Source organism: Perna viridis, chromosome 11, assembly GCF_037379345.1.
Source record: "Perna viridis isolate PV_CMFRI_1.1 ecotype Kerala chromosome 11, ASM3737934v1, whole genome shotgun sequence".
Lineage (NCBI taxonomy): Eukaryota > Metazoa > Mollusca > Bivalvia > Mytilida > Mytilidae > Perna > Perna viridis.
The window spans coordinates 31346303-31364790 of NC_142455.1; the positions used below are offsets into that span (position 1 = coordinate 31346303).

The following is an 18488-nucleotide window of genomic DNA, read 5'->3' on the forward strand; positions in this document are numbered from 1 at the left end:
AAATGGAAACATAATTAGGACTAGTATGGTAAATATATGTTTTTGTGCATTTAAAAATACATTAAATCACATTTTCAAAAATTATATGAAAACCATACTCTTTTCAAACCTGAAGTCCAACTGAAAATAAAAATTACCATATGATTATATTTACTGGTTTTCATGAATTTATTTGTTAGTCAGGCATGTGATTTTCATGTTTTGAAAACATATAAAAAACATAAATTGCAATTTTTCCTGTGTATATGAACATGCTCTTTTAAGATAATTTGACCTATCACAAAAACAATTCTGTTGAACATTATACTTTTGCTCAGAACTAAACAGTGTTTTCAATGAAAACAGATAATAGAAAATAAGCCATCTTATTAAGCTTTTTAAGTACTATATTAAGCCATCTTAGGATTTTTTCCTCATTATGTATTAAAATATCCCAAGCCATTATTAACCATCAGTTCAAGTTGTTCACCCTTTAATAAACCAAACATACAGACAGACAAACGATATTTCTTTAGCTAACCTATTCACTCAGTACAAGTAAAGTTTTCTTCACATTTATTCCAATAATTTAACAATAAGAAAGAAGTAGATTGACAACAAAGCATTCAAGATTGATGGTCAACTGATTCTTCAAATAAAATAAACATCCATAAATAGAATCATACATAAAATCACATAAGTATCAGTCTCTGTAAGAATCAGGCAGAGGATGAAACATATGAACAATCCCACCATTTTGAAATTGTAATTTAATTATTTGCACCATCAGAATCAAGGAAAAAAACAAGATTTTTCATATCAATTTGGTAAATTGAGCTATAATTTCATTGAAATGCACTGAAAATGAACATTTCAAGGGCAGACAACTCCATCAAAAATCTTATTTTTCTAATAATCTATTGAAAAAAAATTCTGAATAAATCCAGTGATACAGACCAAATAATGGTCCTTTGGAATAGAGTAAGCCTCCTGGAGTGAAATGATATTGTCAAGTTGGTGGGTTTTTGACATGCATGTTTCTGATTTGTCCCATTTTGCCTGATTCTTACAAATACTTACATTTGATAATGATGGAATGAGACAATTCAATGTATATATAATATGAATACTGTAATTGAAAATTGCATCATACATATACACAAGTTTTCTAAATCTACGACCATTTTATGGCATTAATTTATATATGCACCACATATTGACTTTCTTTTTCAACATATTTAATTAAGTGGAATTTATAAAGTTTTTTAAATTCATTTTTTTTATTATTTTCATCTGAAAAATTAATAAATGTCACCACATTATGCTCAAGATTGTAGTTAATTGAATATCAACAAATATTTCAATGAAAGACAACCATGGTTTAGACGATGAGGAAACAATGGGTTATCACAGAGAATATTTCTTCCTTAAATTTGTTATATCTTCCTTGTTGGCTAATCCACTTGTCTGTACACCACTGAGAACCTTATCTACATCTGAAAACAGAGATAAACACAATCCATAACAAAAACACTTCATGATATACTTTCTTCTTGTCTATCACTTGAAGGCTATGAAAACAATGAATATATCAGACAGAACTTAAAATGTCACTGAATATTACAGAAATGAAAAACATTACATGTACTTATTGAATTAGACATGAAATATCTGGACTTTTTCCTAAGGTTACTGCAACTAAAAATACTGTGAGCAAACTCACAAACAGTATATCACCTGCTTCAAATGGAATGCAACTCTTATGTTCAATTAATATGTTGGAGTTTTCAGACAGGAATTATGTTCCTTCATACACATCTAAATATGATGGCCTATCTTCCAACAAAATTTCATCAAGATCCCTTGAGAAAAAGTTGCACAAACAAGTTTTAACACTTAAACCTCTTAGTTGGTTTACCTCCCTCTGGAGTCCCCTAACAGTAATTATATTCCTTCAAATACAACTTCATATTATGCTGAACATTTCCATAAAATTCCATCAAAATCCCCTACACGGTGTAGGAGTTGGGACTTATAAGAAATGTGGACAGATGGATGGACAGAAAGATAGACAGGTGATTTCTACATACCCAAAAACTTTGTGGGAGGTTATAATAAAACAGGAATAATAACAAGTGTCTACAATGTTTGCACACAAAATGTTGCCAAAACCCACAAATGGTTGATTTAGCAAAATTATGAAGCTGCCATTGAATTAAGATTACAATATTTAACCTCGAAATCAATTTTCATCCAAATCAAACAATGTTGAAATTTTGCTGATTTTGGCAGTCATTTAAAAAAAAAATTACTGCTTTCTGAATAAAAAAATTGTTTACATCTGTGATGTCATCAGGTCAAAAACAACTATTTGAGTAATTTCATACAATTTTAAAGATTTATTTCATTTTTTTTCAGGTTTTGTAGAGACATCTATTTTGAATTCTGCAGCTATTTCAAGTTAAGAAGTTGCATGCAGACCACCTGAGCATAACTGATTTTTGAGTCAAGTTTGATGTTAATTCATAAACTGGTCTCCAAGGAAATTGCCAGGACATCTTAAGGTTCAGAAGAAGAACTAAGCAAAAACAATAGGTTGCAAAACTTTGTTTTGGCAACTTACTTAATCCTAACTTAGTGACAACAAATTATAATGTGATTTTTGATCGTTAACATACCCATATCTTCAAAATAACTCATATACTAACCTTTCTTCTCTTCCTTTGACATAAACATAGCAATGGTATCAAATCTTGGTACTTTACTGATGTTCTGTAAGATCTTGTACCCATGTTCTTCTGAAAAGTAACAAAACTTATTTATAACTAGAAAATCTGTGAGCAGTGCTCACTCACCTAATACCCTCCACTCTTCCATGTGATAATTAACCTTTTGTCTTACAAGTTGATGTAAAACAGGAGGTGCACAATTATGAAGATCTTGTGAAAGTTTCACTACATTGTCTTCAGTGCTGTAGGAGAAGTAACATTTGAGATGTCTCCATATTTCATAAATGACAAAGTCCATGTTTTGTTATATGAAGTCACAAACTTGATTTGGATCAAAAACTAAAACATGAGATGTATAATGGAAATATTTAATAAAGATCTCATTAATGTTTAGTGATTAAGGGGGAGAAACGGATAAGAGATGGGTCCCCCACTGGGTAAAGAAAGAAAATATGGACACCCCTACCACTGCATACATAAATACAAATTAAGTACCTCAGTAGCAGGTTCAAAAATGCAGGTGTGTGTGTGTGTGGTGGTGGTGGGGGTGGGGGGATTCAACTGATTTCCATAATTAATCGAAATTTTGTAACAAAAAGGGGGTCCACTCAACAGATTTTTGAAAAAATCATACCAATTCACAGTTTTATGATCTCAAAATTTCATCCAAATTTGTGAGGAATCTAACAAAGCAAGGATAGCTGTTAGCCTGAATTTAGGATACAGCATCTTGATGACAGAAGGACAGACAAGTCAGAACATTATACCCTACACTATTGTGTGGCGTAAACCCCATATTGATGATAGAAAGACAGATCAGTCCAAACATTATACCCTGCACTGTTGTATGGCATAAACGCCATATTGATCATGATAGACAGATCAGTAAGAACATTATACCCTGCACTGTTGTATGGCGTAAACGCCATATTGATCATGATAGACAGATCAGTAAGAACATTACACCCTGCATTGGTGTGTGGCGTAAACGCCATATTGATGATAGAAAGACAGATCAGTCAGAACATTATACTCTGCACTGTTGTGTGGCGTAAACACCATATTGATGATAGAAAGACAGATCAGTCAGAACATTATACCCTACACTATTGTGTGGTGTATAATTATCTATTTAATTGTTGAAATCCATAGATGAACATTTCTGTAGAGGTATCAAAAGTAAAAAATCTAAATAATTCAGTAGTAATCAATACAGTTTTGCATATTCAATTAATAACACATCATGGCTAGTTACTTATTCACTACATTTGATGCTTAAATGTACTTACTGAATTTTAAATGTAGGTTTTACATTTTTTTCATTGTTCAGAAAAAGTGCAAATCCCAGTTATTGCTTTTAACTTTACATGAAGTTTATCCTAATAATGCATTTTAACTGGAAGGTATTTTATGTTTTGTTGAGGATTAAAAAAAAATAAAAGCTGAATTCCTATCCAATCCTACTTAAGTGAAGTTTTTTTTTCGTTTGATATTACATTTTGTATTTTCATTTCATTAACTTCATGAGTACTAAGACTACATGTTTACACTCTTAAAGGTAGTGCAGGAATAAGTTATCTGCCCTTAGTTTTTTGTGCTTCTTTTCTTTGTAATATGTAGTGTCTGTTTTTTTATACAACTTTGACCATTAAGAAGCAGTCTTTATAAATATCAGACAGATGGTGATGCATGCATGTCAAAAACCACAAAGTTCACTTTTATCTCTAATTAAGAAAAAGTTACAGACCACATTGCCAGTCTCAGTTGTCCTTTGGTAGTTGCACTTTTGCGATAAAAAATAGATTGTATATGTAATTGGCACTTAGCAAGAGTTATGGTTCCTGATTTGGTTGACTTAAGAGGAAGAATGTATAATTTTCCTCCAAAACACAGATTTGTATCACTTGTACAATTGGCAATGTCTGAATTTTATACCCTTGTGTAACACCTGATTACAGTATATTCAAAACTAAAACTTGATACAGTAGACTCACCCTGGCCAACAAATTTCTCTGCTACACATTTAGCTATCTTGCTCAACATTCCTCCATCCAGTTTATTACTAATAACTGATGACAAAAACAAAAATAAAAACAAATAATTACCAATAGTAAAATTCACCTGAGGTAATTAAATGAACTAATACAAGGAGCACATTTCATAGTTTTTCTATGTCAAATTTAAACAAGAGGAATATGGTAAGTTCCATACCATTACATTTTACATTCAGCAATTTAGAACAAGGCAACAAAACTATAGCTTTACAAAACAATGTTTGCATCATAAATTCAATTATCTAATTAGGCATCTGAGGAATTTCAGGATGACTCCACAATAGTTCTTAACAAAAACAAAGAGACATTTTTTTAATAAACAAGTTACAGACTAATGGATATAACATACCTTTTGGTATTTCCTCTGGAGGTATTTGTTTCAGTAAATCAGCATATGGCTGTAGGTCAGTAGATTGTTTAAGTGAATTCCAGGCTGTTATAAACTCATATGGTGTGGCCTTCTCTAACTTAGGTACTGACTGTGGCAGTCCAAAACTGGTAGGTTTAATTGATGACTTGGATTTCTGCTCTTTTTGCTTCTCTTTTATCTTTTCTGAATCTGTTTTTGATGAATCTGTCTTTTTCACTTCAGATTCTGATTTGGATTCCTTCAGTGTCACTGGCGTGGTTTGTTTGGTGGTACTTGATTTTTTGTTTTGCTTTTGTTCTGATTTTGAGTCTTTAGCTATATTTTGTGAACTTTGTTTCTTGATGTCTGTCTTATTACTCTGTTTTGTTCCTGTTTTTGTATCTTTAGATGTGTCTTGTTTGGTGTCTGTGGTCTTGTTTGGTGTCTCTGATTGTTTTAATGCTGATTTTGAATTTAAAGGAGTTGGTGACCGTTTGACTGGAGTTGTCTCCTCTTCATCTTCAGAATCAGTTTCCTGAATCACAATTCTTTTTCTTGGTTTATCCATCTCTTTCTTCATGTTATTTAACTCCTGAAATGAAAACAAGTTTATGATGAGATATAAGAGGAAAATAGGGCTGGCATAATGATTATTTTGTGATTCTACATACAGTCACACTATTGCACATAAAATACTTGGTAACTTTTTCAATATAGTCCTATAAATCATGTACAAAACAAGACATCTGTGAGCTATAGCCCACTTTTGCTAACCTTGAACCCAAACTGAAGTACATGGTCAAAATATATAAACCTAGTCATGAAACAAGAAGTCAATGTTGCCTAAGTCAAAAATCAAATCCTACTATATGATGCATGTACATCAATGTAAGTTCTATGTATCAAGAGACACAGTTGCATGCAAAATTGTTACAAAAAGGAATAGTGTATACCAATAATTCTCCATGATTTTGTTGTTTTATCTACAGATAGATATTTGCAACATCACACTACGGATGATGTGATATGAACTATTGATATGAAAAATTTTCTGTTGTGATTGGTTGTTGTGTGGTTGTGTATCATTTTCTATAAACCCTGATTGGTTGAAAGTTTCTAACATTGTTCTCCCGACACCATTGGTGATGTCATAGATGGGCGGTTGCTAGAATTTCCACCATGACAGATACCGACAGATACCTAATGTCAAGTGGCCACAATTTTCCATAGAAATCATACAGAAAAGGGTTGAATAACTCTAGAATGCTGAATATCACAAAATAACAACTCAAGTTATATAAGATCAAAATCATAACAAACAAGCCTCAGAGAGTTTATGATGCTGAAATTAAATAAGAGAGTTGAGATATTAAACTTTCATTATGAAACCTATAAATATTATAGCATTATAAAACTGTGCCATTGTCAGTTATATGGTCTATCAAATTTTTGTTCAAATAGAAATGATTTTTTTTCAAAGTTTTACTTAAATGTCATGAAAGTTATTTTCACTATATGTTATTAAGTAGCTGTCTTTGTAAGAATCATGCAAAATATGAAAAATGTGATACACCCCAAAAAAGGCTATTTTTATTTTTGTAATTAAGTTGTTTTATGGGTCTATATTGTGAAATGTGTAATTATTCATTCAAATCTGCCTGCTCTTAGGAGATAATCAACATTGAAAATCCAATAGATTTTATTGTATTTGAGTGTCATTTACAGAGTTATCTCCCTTACTTCTGAATTCTACAGTGCATTCTATACAATTTTTATCTCCTATGAGCACGAGTTATATGAAAAACCAAATGTTAATTTCTTTTTACAGAAGCATTTTAAACAAGATATCAAAAATAAAAATATGTAGGCTTTCCAACCATGTATCACATTTTGCATGATTCTTAGCTTGAGTGCTACTTAATATCTAGACTTAAGGTACAACACCCTTAATTCAATTATACCTACCTCTCTCCACAAGCCTTTAACAATTTCCATTTCTTTTTTAGCTGCAGTGTTTTTTGAGTCAACCTTCAACAAGTGGTTCAAATCTTCTAAACTATCTTTGTGCTTCTTTAACATCTTAAAATAGAAAAAGGTATCTAGGAAATTTTGTAGCAATTCTACACGAATTTTTGAAGAAAAAATTGATTCGCTTCCTTTAAGCATTCGTGCTGTAAAAACCTTCAAAATAAACACCACTTCCATACAAATTAGTTTTTGTATGATCTTATATCATATATAGATTAAAATATACGTTTTTATATATGCATTATAAGTGATTGTTTAAACCTTGTATCATTTACCCAATATCACATAACCTATATCCCACTTCTAGATCTATATCGCATACCATATATTGCACCAATAGACCTATATCGCATCCCATATATCACAACCCCAACACAGAATGCACTTCAAGTAGAGTCAAAATTTATGATGTAATGAACATGACATGTTAAAATCTGTATCACATGCCATATCAGACGTTGAGCTGGTGGCCTGTCTGCTGATATTGGGGTCTCATGCTGATATTGGATATAATACAGATTTTGGCATGTAATATTCAGTATATATATGAATTTGATATTGTGTTATCATGGAATCATCGTAAAAATATCAGAAAATGTGATTTTTGATATCCCAAAATTTAATTTTTGATATCACAAAAATGAATTATTGATATAATATTTTGAATAAACAGTAAAATTTTTATTCACAATCCATTAGCAAAACCAAGTCAGCAGGTAGATTTCAAATAGTTAACAGTGGAGATCTATACTTTTTGCAGAAGTTTAATACAGAGAGTCTTGTTGCAGGTCTATCATCTAGAATACATGGAACTAATAAGGCAATGATTCTAAATATCATTTTGTTTAATAAAAATCAGGCCTGTTGTTTTTTGTGAGTTGGGGAGAGGGTTATTTGGACAAAATTAACAGTTTTTAATGTTTTTTGGTTCCAAGGAATAATGTTTAATACCACCCTTTTAATCATAACCCCCTTGATCCCAAGGCTACAGGCCTGAAAATGGAGCAATTATAACAATATTTTCTCCAAAAGGAACCTTCTGTTTTTTTAAACTGAAAAATGGTAAGAAAGACAACTCTTCTTGGAAAATAAAACTGTCGTTCAAACAGTTTTCATCAATTGCATAACTATTTCTACCTTCCTAGCCTGAGCTCTTCTGAACAATGCTTTAACATTATCTTTCTCTAATGACAGAGCTTTTGTACAATCTTCTTCTGCTTCTGATGCCTACAAAACAACATTCAAGTAATGGACAGAATTATTGAAAAATTACAGATGATTATCAACATTTATGAATGAAACAGAATTACTAACTGTAAATAATTTCTTGGTTCCGACACTCCCTAGCCTCTAGAGTGCTTAATTACCTAATGTTATTGTCATATCATAAGATAAAAACAAAAAATACCTCCATTTAGTCCCTTAATGCCATACCGACTAGTTTTAAACTATATAAAAACACATTCATCACTTTCTTGGGGTAATGAAAAAAAAAATGCCAACATGCATACTTTCTCATTTTGTTTCATAAAAAGCAGTCAGATAATTCTGAATGGCCTAAAAAAAAACCAACTTAATCTACTTGTCTTATATCAATGAAAAGTGTTATTTTGAATTTTAATACCATAGAATTATTTTGAAAACCTTTGTTTACTAAAAACTCATTCAGTTTGATCATAACACTTACAAAAGCCTACATTTAATCAAGTTTGAAAGAGCAACTGTGAGTCAAGAATGAAATACAAGAATGATATCTAGATTATATAATACACAAAATAATATTGTTGTATAAATAAGATTTTACAGCTTTTCCATAAAGTCTTTAACTTTCTACAAACCTGGTTGAGTTTGAGATAACAGAGAGATCTATTGGTATAACTGACAGTCTTGTTTGGTAATAACTCTACGCACTGGGTATAACATTGCACTGCCTGGGAAAAACTACCCTGTTAAAGATTCAAATATAAATATAATTTATCTTGTAATACAGGGATATAGCATGAATATTCATCAATACATGTAATACAGGGTTATGCATGAATATTCACCAATACATGTATTTTACTTTTCAGATTTTGATTTGTTTACTTTCTCAGATACAAATGTTGGTCCATATAACTTCATATGAACTGGTAGGAATTATATGGACTGCTTTTAAATTAAGAAGATGTGGCCCTAATGTAAGAAGGTGTGGCCCTAAAGTAAGAAGGTGTGGCCCTAAAGTAAGAAGGTGTGGCCCTAATGTAAGAAGGTGTGGCCCTAAAGTAAGAAGGTGTGGCCTTAATGTAAGAAGGTTTGGCCCTAATTTAAGAAGTTGTGGCCCTAATGTAAGAGTTTGTGGTCTTAATGTAAGAATGTAAGGCCCTAATGTAAGAAGAGTGGTCTTAATGTAAGAAGGTGTGGCCTTAATGTAAGAAGGTGTGGCCCTAATGTAAGAAGTTGTTTATGTTTTCTCTTTTCATCCACAAAAAGATCCAGAGTAAATTATAAATCATATATATATAGTTCATATAATCTTCACGGGGTGACCAACTGATCCATAAATTGCAATATGACTCTCATGAACTACTTTCTCTTATTACCGAGTTATATTTTTTCTGATATTTGTTTTTAGCCAAAGTGTGATTGTTACACACTGTTCTTATATTGCACTGGGTCCAATAAAGTGATACTTTCACTGGTGCAATATGAATGTTGTTTTCCTTAAATGAATTATATTTTCAACTAATATGTAAAATAAACTTTAATCATTTCAATTTATTCTTTTACATGAAACATGATCAATAAACTTTGATTTTCATTCAGACTTGAAAACTTGTCAACTGACAATTTGTTTCTATACTTGCTTGGTTGGTTATAATCAATACTCGGCTAAGACATTAATAGAATATTGAAAATTAAGTTAAATGTACAGTTATTCAATACAACATCCCTAATAAGTTGTTCATGTTCGATACTTATACACCATGTTTAAAGGCCCTTTTTATTCAGTTTACAGTAAAGTTTAAACATTTTCTGATGATCTAAAAAAATATTCATTTTTCTTTTGTCAACTATTTGATTGATTTTGGTTTGTTATTTTTCTAGGGATTCAACTAATTCTCCTCTGCTCAAAAGATTGACAAGATGTCCTGTTCTGCCATTCAATTTTGTTTATCAGACAACAAATGTGCAGTACGAAAATTGACATTCGGAATGTCTCGATATTGAAAAGTATATACATTGACTATACAAATATGAAAAGCAATTCATAATCAAACACGTTAATTATCACAGCATTGAAAAGAAATTAACAAGAAGTAAGTAATACTTAAACAAGTGCAAGTTCTGCACATTTTATATTGCTTTATGTGTATAACAGCAAAAATGGATTTATCAGTACAATTTCATTAAATTTTTACAGAATTCTCCTTTCTGTATACAAGGTTATTTTTTGTATTAGGGAAATGGCTGTTTTGATCGGGTACAAATAATTCACCCATCAAAAGACAGACATATATGAAAATTGAATGTTACCTTCTGAACAAATGAATTTCCTTCAGATTTTAATTCATCAAATTTTTCTTCAGGTGACTTCTCTGGTTTGGATGAACTGGTAACCTGGGATGGGGTTGGAGATGAAACACTGCCACTGACTGGTTGACTAGTTGATGTAACAGGTGAATTGACTGGCTGTGATGGAGTAGTTGCATTGATTGGAGACCCAGAACTGTCAACTATCTCTGGAATATCCCAGAGTTGTACAGAAGGAACTCTGGGAAGTTTTTCCCGCCATTTTGATCCATCTACATCAATCAAATGCTTCTGACATCTACAACAAAATTTTATTCTATTTTCTTAAAAGTTATACACAATTCATTGTGCAATATGTGCCGCTATTTTGTTCGTATTCTTAAATATTTCCAAGCTTTGTTACATTTAGATAAACAATATAATCAATTGGAAAGAATAAATAACCAAAATATGACTATGAATGCCAAAAAACATAACATAACTTAATGTTCTAAATAAATCTTCAAGTTTCTTGGTACAATTAACTATAGCTAAGTTATTCACTGTGAATAACATTTAATTATCCTATTTATTATATATACAGAATTTTTCTTAAATTTATAGTTTTTTTCAAAATCAATTTAATATTTTGTAATTGATATTTATGGTGTGATGTCTAGGCAGGTTAAAAGTCATAGAGTGATATGTCTGATTTTTTTTTACATGTGAATGATCAGAATTAATTACTAAGGGCACATTCAATAAGTCACTGCTATTTATGTAACTAAGCTTTTGAAATAAATATTGAAATAGCTATCACAAAATAATATTAAAGCAAGAAAAATTGCAACATATCTTATCATAATCATAAAATTAGCATCTCACAATATGAGACCCCATACAAAAGTTGTGTACCAAATATCTAATGGCTGTGATGTGTAGTTGCTAAAAAAATGTTACGAAAATATTTTCCAGCCTACCCGACCAACATTCACTATTCCATAGGCCAATTTGCACCAGTGCAAACTGGACAAAAATAAAATTGAAACTACAGTAAAATTAATCCAAATGAGGTAATCCTGATTGTTATAACTGTTGATTCAATGACATTAAGAAAGGACATCTAAAGTTACCTAGATGAACCTTGTAATGCTATATCTACAGAGGAATCAATGCTCAGTACATGTTTATAGTCAGCATAGGCTAGACGATATCTGAAAAGAGATACATAAATTAATGAGACCATCTTACACTTGGTATTAAAAATAAGACAAATAAATCAGAAAATTAATGTTTGTACAGCACAAGTAACTTGTTGAGGCTGCCATTTTAAATACTTAACATAGATCTTAAAAACTAAATAATGGAAATATAAACTTCATTGGGAAGCAGAAAAAAGGATGTTCATTTTTACCATAAACAGGTCTGGGAAAAAATACTTTGATAATTCTTTATAGAAATAAACATATTTAAACCATGTTATGTAAGTACAAATGTACAAGTAACTAAACATGGAAGCCTGGGTAATATTTTCTTTCCACAATTTTCTCTCAAATATAACCTGGGGTCACCAGTGAAGTCTTCTGTCTTTTGATTGGCTGAGTGAATATTAATTTATTAACTTTTATATGTTGTGATACTCAAATTTCCATCACCGGTGATCTGAGTCTAAATTTCTATCGCCGGTGACCTGAGTCTAAATTTCCATCGCCGGTGATCTTAGTCTAAATTTCCATCACCGGTGATCTGAGTCTAAATTTTTTAGCCATCCTAAGGTCACTTTTAATATTGAAAAGGGAACCATATTATACTAAACTCACCTCTCTAACACTTCATAAGCATTGGCTCTCCTAAGCAGAGGTTTGATAGAGTGAGGTACTAATTCTAATGCTGTAGTACAGTCCTTTATAGCATGTGGACAATCTCCTGTCTTTAGATAGCATGCTGCCCTGTTGCTATAGAGAAGAGATTGGTTCACCCTCACATCACCAGTATCTGTGAAAAACAAAACAAATTAACCTATATTAATGAAACACAAAAGTTTACATGCAAAAGTAACAGATCATAGATCATATATGGGAATTTGTTAATGATTTCCTTCTAGCATAAAATTACTACATTATTGATATTTCTGATTTCTTTATAGAAATCTTGAGGCTGCAAACATTTAGAATTTTTGTACATAATTTGGTCTAAATTGACCAGAGGTTACAAGTGAAAATTCTAGTAGCTAAGTGCATGAACCTCTTGCCAAAAAAGATTTTGAAAAATGTACAAAATACACTTTTTTTTGCAAAATTTCTCCTCATTTTACAAGTTACAAAAACTCTCGAGAATTTGACAGTAAGCTCACAATTTTTACAGTTTTTTATACAAATTTAGTGGTTTAAAACTTGAATGTTAACTTCTTTTTAGCAAAACTTAAAACTAGAAAAAATATGGGAGGTAATCTGACATTGTTAACAATTATCAAACAAAATGATTCTAAGGTAATTTTCACTGTAATTGCGAGTTTTTGGGAAATCACAATAAAAACTTGCCAAATTCAGGTCCAATTTTTTTTACAAGTAATTTTCATTCGAATAATTTCTGAAGACACAATGAAGAAATAGACTTTTGGAGATCTAATACAGACCTATAGATAGAGCAAATCACAAAATTTGACACTCACTTAAAATTACCTGCTATATGGTATAAAAAAAAGTTAAAGATACATTTTGGTATAATAATAAATAAAAATTTAAATAAACCTGGGGATTTCAGGAAGCTCAATTAAGTCTTGATGTCATTTTGTCCAATTATACATACACTTTAAAGCTACCATCAATGTGGCTATGTTGGTTTGTTTTTTAAATCACATCATTTTCCTTGCACTGAATACTCAATTTTTTTTTTTTTTTAATAAAATTTATTTAATTACTTGTTTCCTGTGTATTCCATTCGTAAACATGTGTAAAACATATGTTTTATTGTCTGGTTGTAGATATAACATGAAAACATCATATCTCAGGAACAGTAGCAAGATGCCCTCTTCCATAATTTCTCTCATTTCACCTTATTCTAAACCCTTCTATCTAACATGTAAGATTCCAATGAAGAAATCTCTGTGCCAAACACTCGATTTTTGGTATATGAGTATTGGTCATAAATGACCATGAGCTAAAAATTAAAAGGGACAATTACACCCAGATTTAATGGGAAAATTCTTTTGTATCATTGAGCAATATGTAATCTTCTTGCAAACTTTCCCTCATATTATAAAACAAATGAATTCTAAAGAAACTTAACTTTATTTTTTTATTCTTTTAAATGTTTTAAATGCCTATAAACAGCAAATTATGAATGTAATAACTTTCATTGCAAGAATTTTAAATTTGAAGAAAAATAAGGGAGATAATTATACACCAGATATTTTAAATCAAGGGATAGGGGGCATTAAGTGCTCTTAATAGCCCAAATCATAACTGAAAAAAATTGTAAATTAGAGACTTGAATGCATAAAAAATTGGTACCGTAAGGATTTATGAAAAGTTTTTGCATTAAAAAAATACAAGGGAATTGCTTACATTTTGTGCCTTTTGGCCGCTACCAGTCATATTTCAGACAGAAAAATGCTGTCCATCCATGCTCAAGAAACAACATCATATTGAGTGTAAATAGATAATCATATGTGGAAATATCAGTTTTATGTTATTACAACTGAGTTTATATTTTAAAGCTATATGAGACCATAGATAGTGCCCCAGCACCTTTTAATTGTAACCCATAGTCTACAGAATATTTCTATTATCTAAGACCATCAGTATATCTACGGATGTAAACATTAGTCAACTATATAAATCCTTGGTAGATCTTAATTACCATTTTAATTATAAAAGGCAATCATCGTGACGGTAATTAATTCACACTTAAATTTTGTTTATTGTAGATATATATTCAGGACCATGCTAGGACTTGTCTCCATTATCCATTCATCTGTTTTTTCTGTATGTTAGAAGGGTATCTTCACAAAAAAATTAGATAGATCCATTATTTTTCCAAGGATATTTTAATTTTTTTTTTGAATTTTTGCTTTAAATTTGACAAAATTATCTTGTGTTGTACTTTATTAGGCAAAACTTTAAACTAGAAAAAAAATAGGGGGGTAACTTGAAAATCTGACATAAAAATTCTTAATCATTACAAAATACAAGATGATCAACACATAACTGATAAAAGGTTGACCTCATACATGTATATACAATAAAAATTGTTTATCAACAGAGTAAATACTGACTACTGGAAAACTATATTGCTATGTAAAATAACAAAGCAATTAATTTATAATTGTGACTGGGTTTTTAAGACAATGCTAATAAAACTTGTATTGGCAAATATTTTACAGTAAAAATGGCAAAATTTCTCAATACACACTTATGTGTTAACTGTGGGGTAACTGATTCCTGATACAGATTTCTGCAATATAGGATTTGAATAGAACAAAAAAATTTTACTAGCGGAAGTGTATAATGAGAATGTAATATAACTTGAGAAGATTTGGTTCTGATGTAATTTTGTCCAATTATATGTACACATTAAAGCTATGTTGTTTTTTTTAATTCACATCACCTTCCTTGTACTGAATACTCACATTTAAAAATATATATTTTATTTCTTGTTTCCTGTGTATTCCCTTCATATCCATATATATAAAACGTTTATTTTATTGTCAAGTTGTAGAAATAACATGAGGATTTCAAGTCATCTCAGGAACTACTAGTTTGGACAGAACTGCATGATATCCTCTATCTTTACTTCTCTCCCCTCCCTACACCTCAGTCAAATTATCATGTAAGATTTCTATGAGAAATCCTGCTGCCAAAGACTCGATATTTGGTATATAGTAAACAGGTCGTATAGACCATGATTTAACAACCTCCTTCGGTGCAACAATCTGACCCAGATTTAATGGAAAAATTCTTTTGTATCATTGAACAAGATGTAATCTTTTTGCAGACTTTCCCTCATAATATATGATGTATGATTTATAAGAAAAAAACTACTTTTTTTTTATTTTTGTGATGTTTTAAAGGTCTAAAAATTGCATGATTGAATGTAATAACTTTCATTGCAAAAATATTAAATTGGAAAATCAGGGGAGATAATCAAATACCATACATTTTAAACCAGTATTAAGTGGTCAGTTAATAGTGTTAGTTGTGAATTAGACTTGAATCATAAAAACTTGGGAAGCAGAAGGATTCATGACCTTTTTTTCATTATTAATACCAAAATAAAATGCTTAAATTTTGTGCCATTAGGCCCCCATATTTCTGACAGGCAAATGCTGACCATGCCCAAGAAAAATCATTTTTAGCATTTTTAGCGTACTAAATAAATAAATAAATAATAAATAAGCTTTATTTAGAGTCGGCATGAAATACATAATAATAAACATAAGCTCTATTGAGCTTTTGACCGACATATTACAACAATCAGCTACTATATAAATCCTTGGTAGATCATAATTTAATTATTAAAGACAATCATCATGACAGTAATTAAATTACACTTAATTTATGTAGATATATATTTAGGACCATGGAAGAACTTGTTTCCTTCATCCATTAATATGTATTTCTAAATATTGGAAGGGTATCTTACAAAAAATAGATAGATCCATTATTAATTCCTGGGTTTTTTTTTATAGAATTTTACCTTGAATTTGAGAAGACTATCTTTGTTTTGCACTTTGTTTAGAAATTTAGATATGATTCATTGTCAATTTAGGAAAAAAAGCTGTATTGGAGGATTCCGTTAGTGTATATGACCTCCTACAAAACCACTTTTATTCCTTACAACTCCACACTTGGTAAAATATTTCCATTTCTGATGCTGTTTATTTCATTTGAAGAAATGAACTATTTTACTATGACATGGATTCATACACACAACCATACATATAAAAATGAATGAAAACAATCCTCCAATGAACAATGTATCAATCAATACTGGAAAGTTCTATACATACAGGAAGTTATCAAAGTAAGCACATACTCTTCAGTAGGGGTACCTCCAAGACTTTCAGAGAAAGGCTCCCAGACCCACATGAAAGCTAGTTATTCAGGACAAATTCCAACAGAGATCTTTTGCCAGGTCTTCTGAAAGCTGGGCTCTGTCACCAACACCTAATGATCATATACTAACAGATTTGAAGAAGGGGGCAGTTATACTAGTACCAAAAGGGTAGTCAAAACTGTAAAAACCCAAAATCATTAAGTCAGCGTTAACACCTTCTAAGGGTTTGACCATCTGCACAGCATTCTTAATTGAAAAACAGTTTTTGAACATGTATTCATAAAGCAACCAAAATGGGCTCAATAGTAGTTATTTATATTCATTTAAGAAAGTTTTTCAAGGGACATAACCCACCAACACCTGACAACCTGGTTGGTGGTCTCATTGGGGATAGGAAAAATAGTAAACATTTTTCTTTGAAACTTTAACTATTTTCACTTTAGTAAGTACTTAACGTGGTTCTAATAAATTGAATATTTAAATTTGAAGTCTGCTGCTGTCCATTGCTCCAATTTGACAGTAAACCAATCTGTCGGATAACAAATTTGTAGAAAGTTTTTCCCCTTTGCTTAAAATCTTTAAAAAATGAAGCCAAAGTCGGGAATATGAAAAAGGACTATACAGGATGACTCAGTCTGATTGTTATGACAGTTCTGACCATGTCAGACTGAAAAAAAACCCTACATTTTTTATTCATTATTAGACAGCATTTCTAAACATAATAATATTTCCTCTTTTCTTCAAAACTGGTTTATAAGGGTGTCACTAGATTTTAATGGGTATTTTTTTATATTTACTGTATAATGTCCTTAGACAAGGCATATTGTGTGATATTACTGTTAATTGTCCATCAACTATTGGCTGACCAACTACATAGGGCATCTATCAAGCATAAAGAAATTTGATTGTATAGCTTCTTTGAAGATGTGGTGAAGCCATCATCTGGTCTAGCTGACTCGACTATCAGGTCTCAGTATCGTATTAATTTTCCCATAGACTTCTATAGTGAAGTGCATATTTTTAGGATTTTTTTTTTAAATATGTAAATTGATTCAATAAAACTTTCACTTATGTAGCATTTCTAAGGACATGTGAAAAAATAATTTCCAAGAAAATAGGTTGAGTCCACATAGATCGGACAGAAAAGTAGTCTTGAACTATAAATAGTAATTTTCTCTACTTTCACTTTTGTTTTGCACTCATCAAACCAACCTTTTCAGTGGAACATTTTTATGGTATTATGTTAGATTTTCTTTTAAAAAAGTTTGTCATCTTATAGTGTGATGTTAGCTCTATTTTATAAGTCATTGTTCATATCTTTTGACAAAACATTAGTTTGTTGAGAGGCAAAATGAAAATGCACTATACTTTTATAGCATCTGTTTTGACGTACACCCGCTCAGGGATATGCAATGCATTACTAGTACCATCAATACATCTGCAGTCAGAGTAGTGTAAGGGTAACACTGTCCTGACTGCAGATGCATTACAATCCGAAACAATTCTATATTTTCAAAATTAATTAACAAGTTAGATTTTCAAATAAAAATATCAATTTTGGTTGCTGCTCATATATAAATGAAATTTGAGCTTGTGCTAAAAAAAATTCTTACCTAACATCAAATCGCAGACCCCTCCTCAGGATCTAAGTTCTATCACCTAACTGACAATGTAACTAACACTAATCAATGATAATATATACCTGTTAACCCCCCCAAATTACTGGGGAGACTCCCACAAAATTAATGAAAAAAGCATAATAGTCGAATTTTATTTAAAAAAAACTTTCTTCAACTGATA

At 30.8% G+C, this 18488-nt stretch overlaps 1 protein-coding gene across 1 annotated transcript in view; it reads right to left on the reverse strand.

Annotated features, from left to right (window-relative positions):
* Positions 1-543: 543 nt before the first annotated feature.
* The window catches only part of LOC148603725 (sperm-associated antigen 1-like), a 43820-nt gene continuing 25875 nt past the window's right edge, over positions 544-18488 (reverse strand). The window contains exons 13-22 of the mRNA XM_088553621.1: positions 12452-12626; positions 11765-11845; positions 10656-10950; positions 8978-9085; positions 8277-8366; positions 7077-7190; positions 5112-5703; positions 4703-4777; positions 2688-2777; positions 544-1475 (exon numbers count right to left, since the gene is read on the reverse strand). Coding sequence (XP_088409747.1) covers positions 1387-1475; positions 2688-2777; positions 4703-4777; positions 5112-5703; positions 7077-7190; positions 8277-8366; positions 8978-9085; positions 10656-10950; positions 11765-11845; positions 12452-12626 — 1709 coding nt within the window. The 3' untranslated portion in view covers positions 544-1386. The remainder of the gene's footprint in view (positions 1476-2687; positions 2778-4702; positions 4778-5111; positions 5704-7076; positions 7191-8276; positions 8367-8977; positions 9086-10655; positions 10951-11764; positions 11846-12451; positions 12627-18488) is intronic.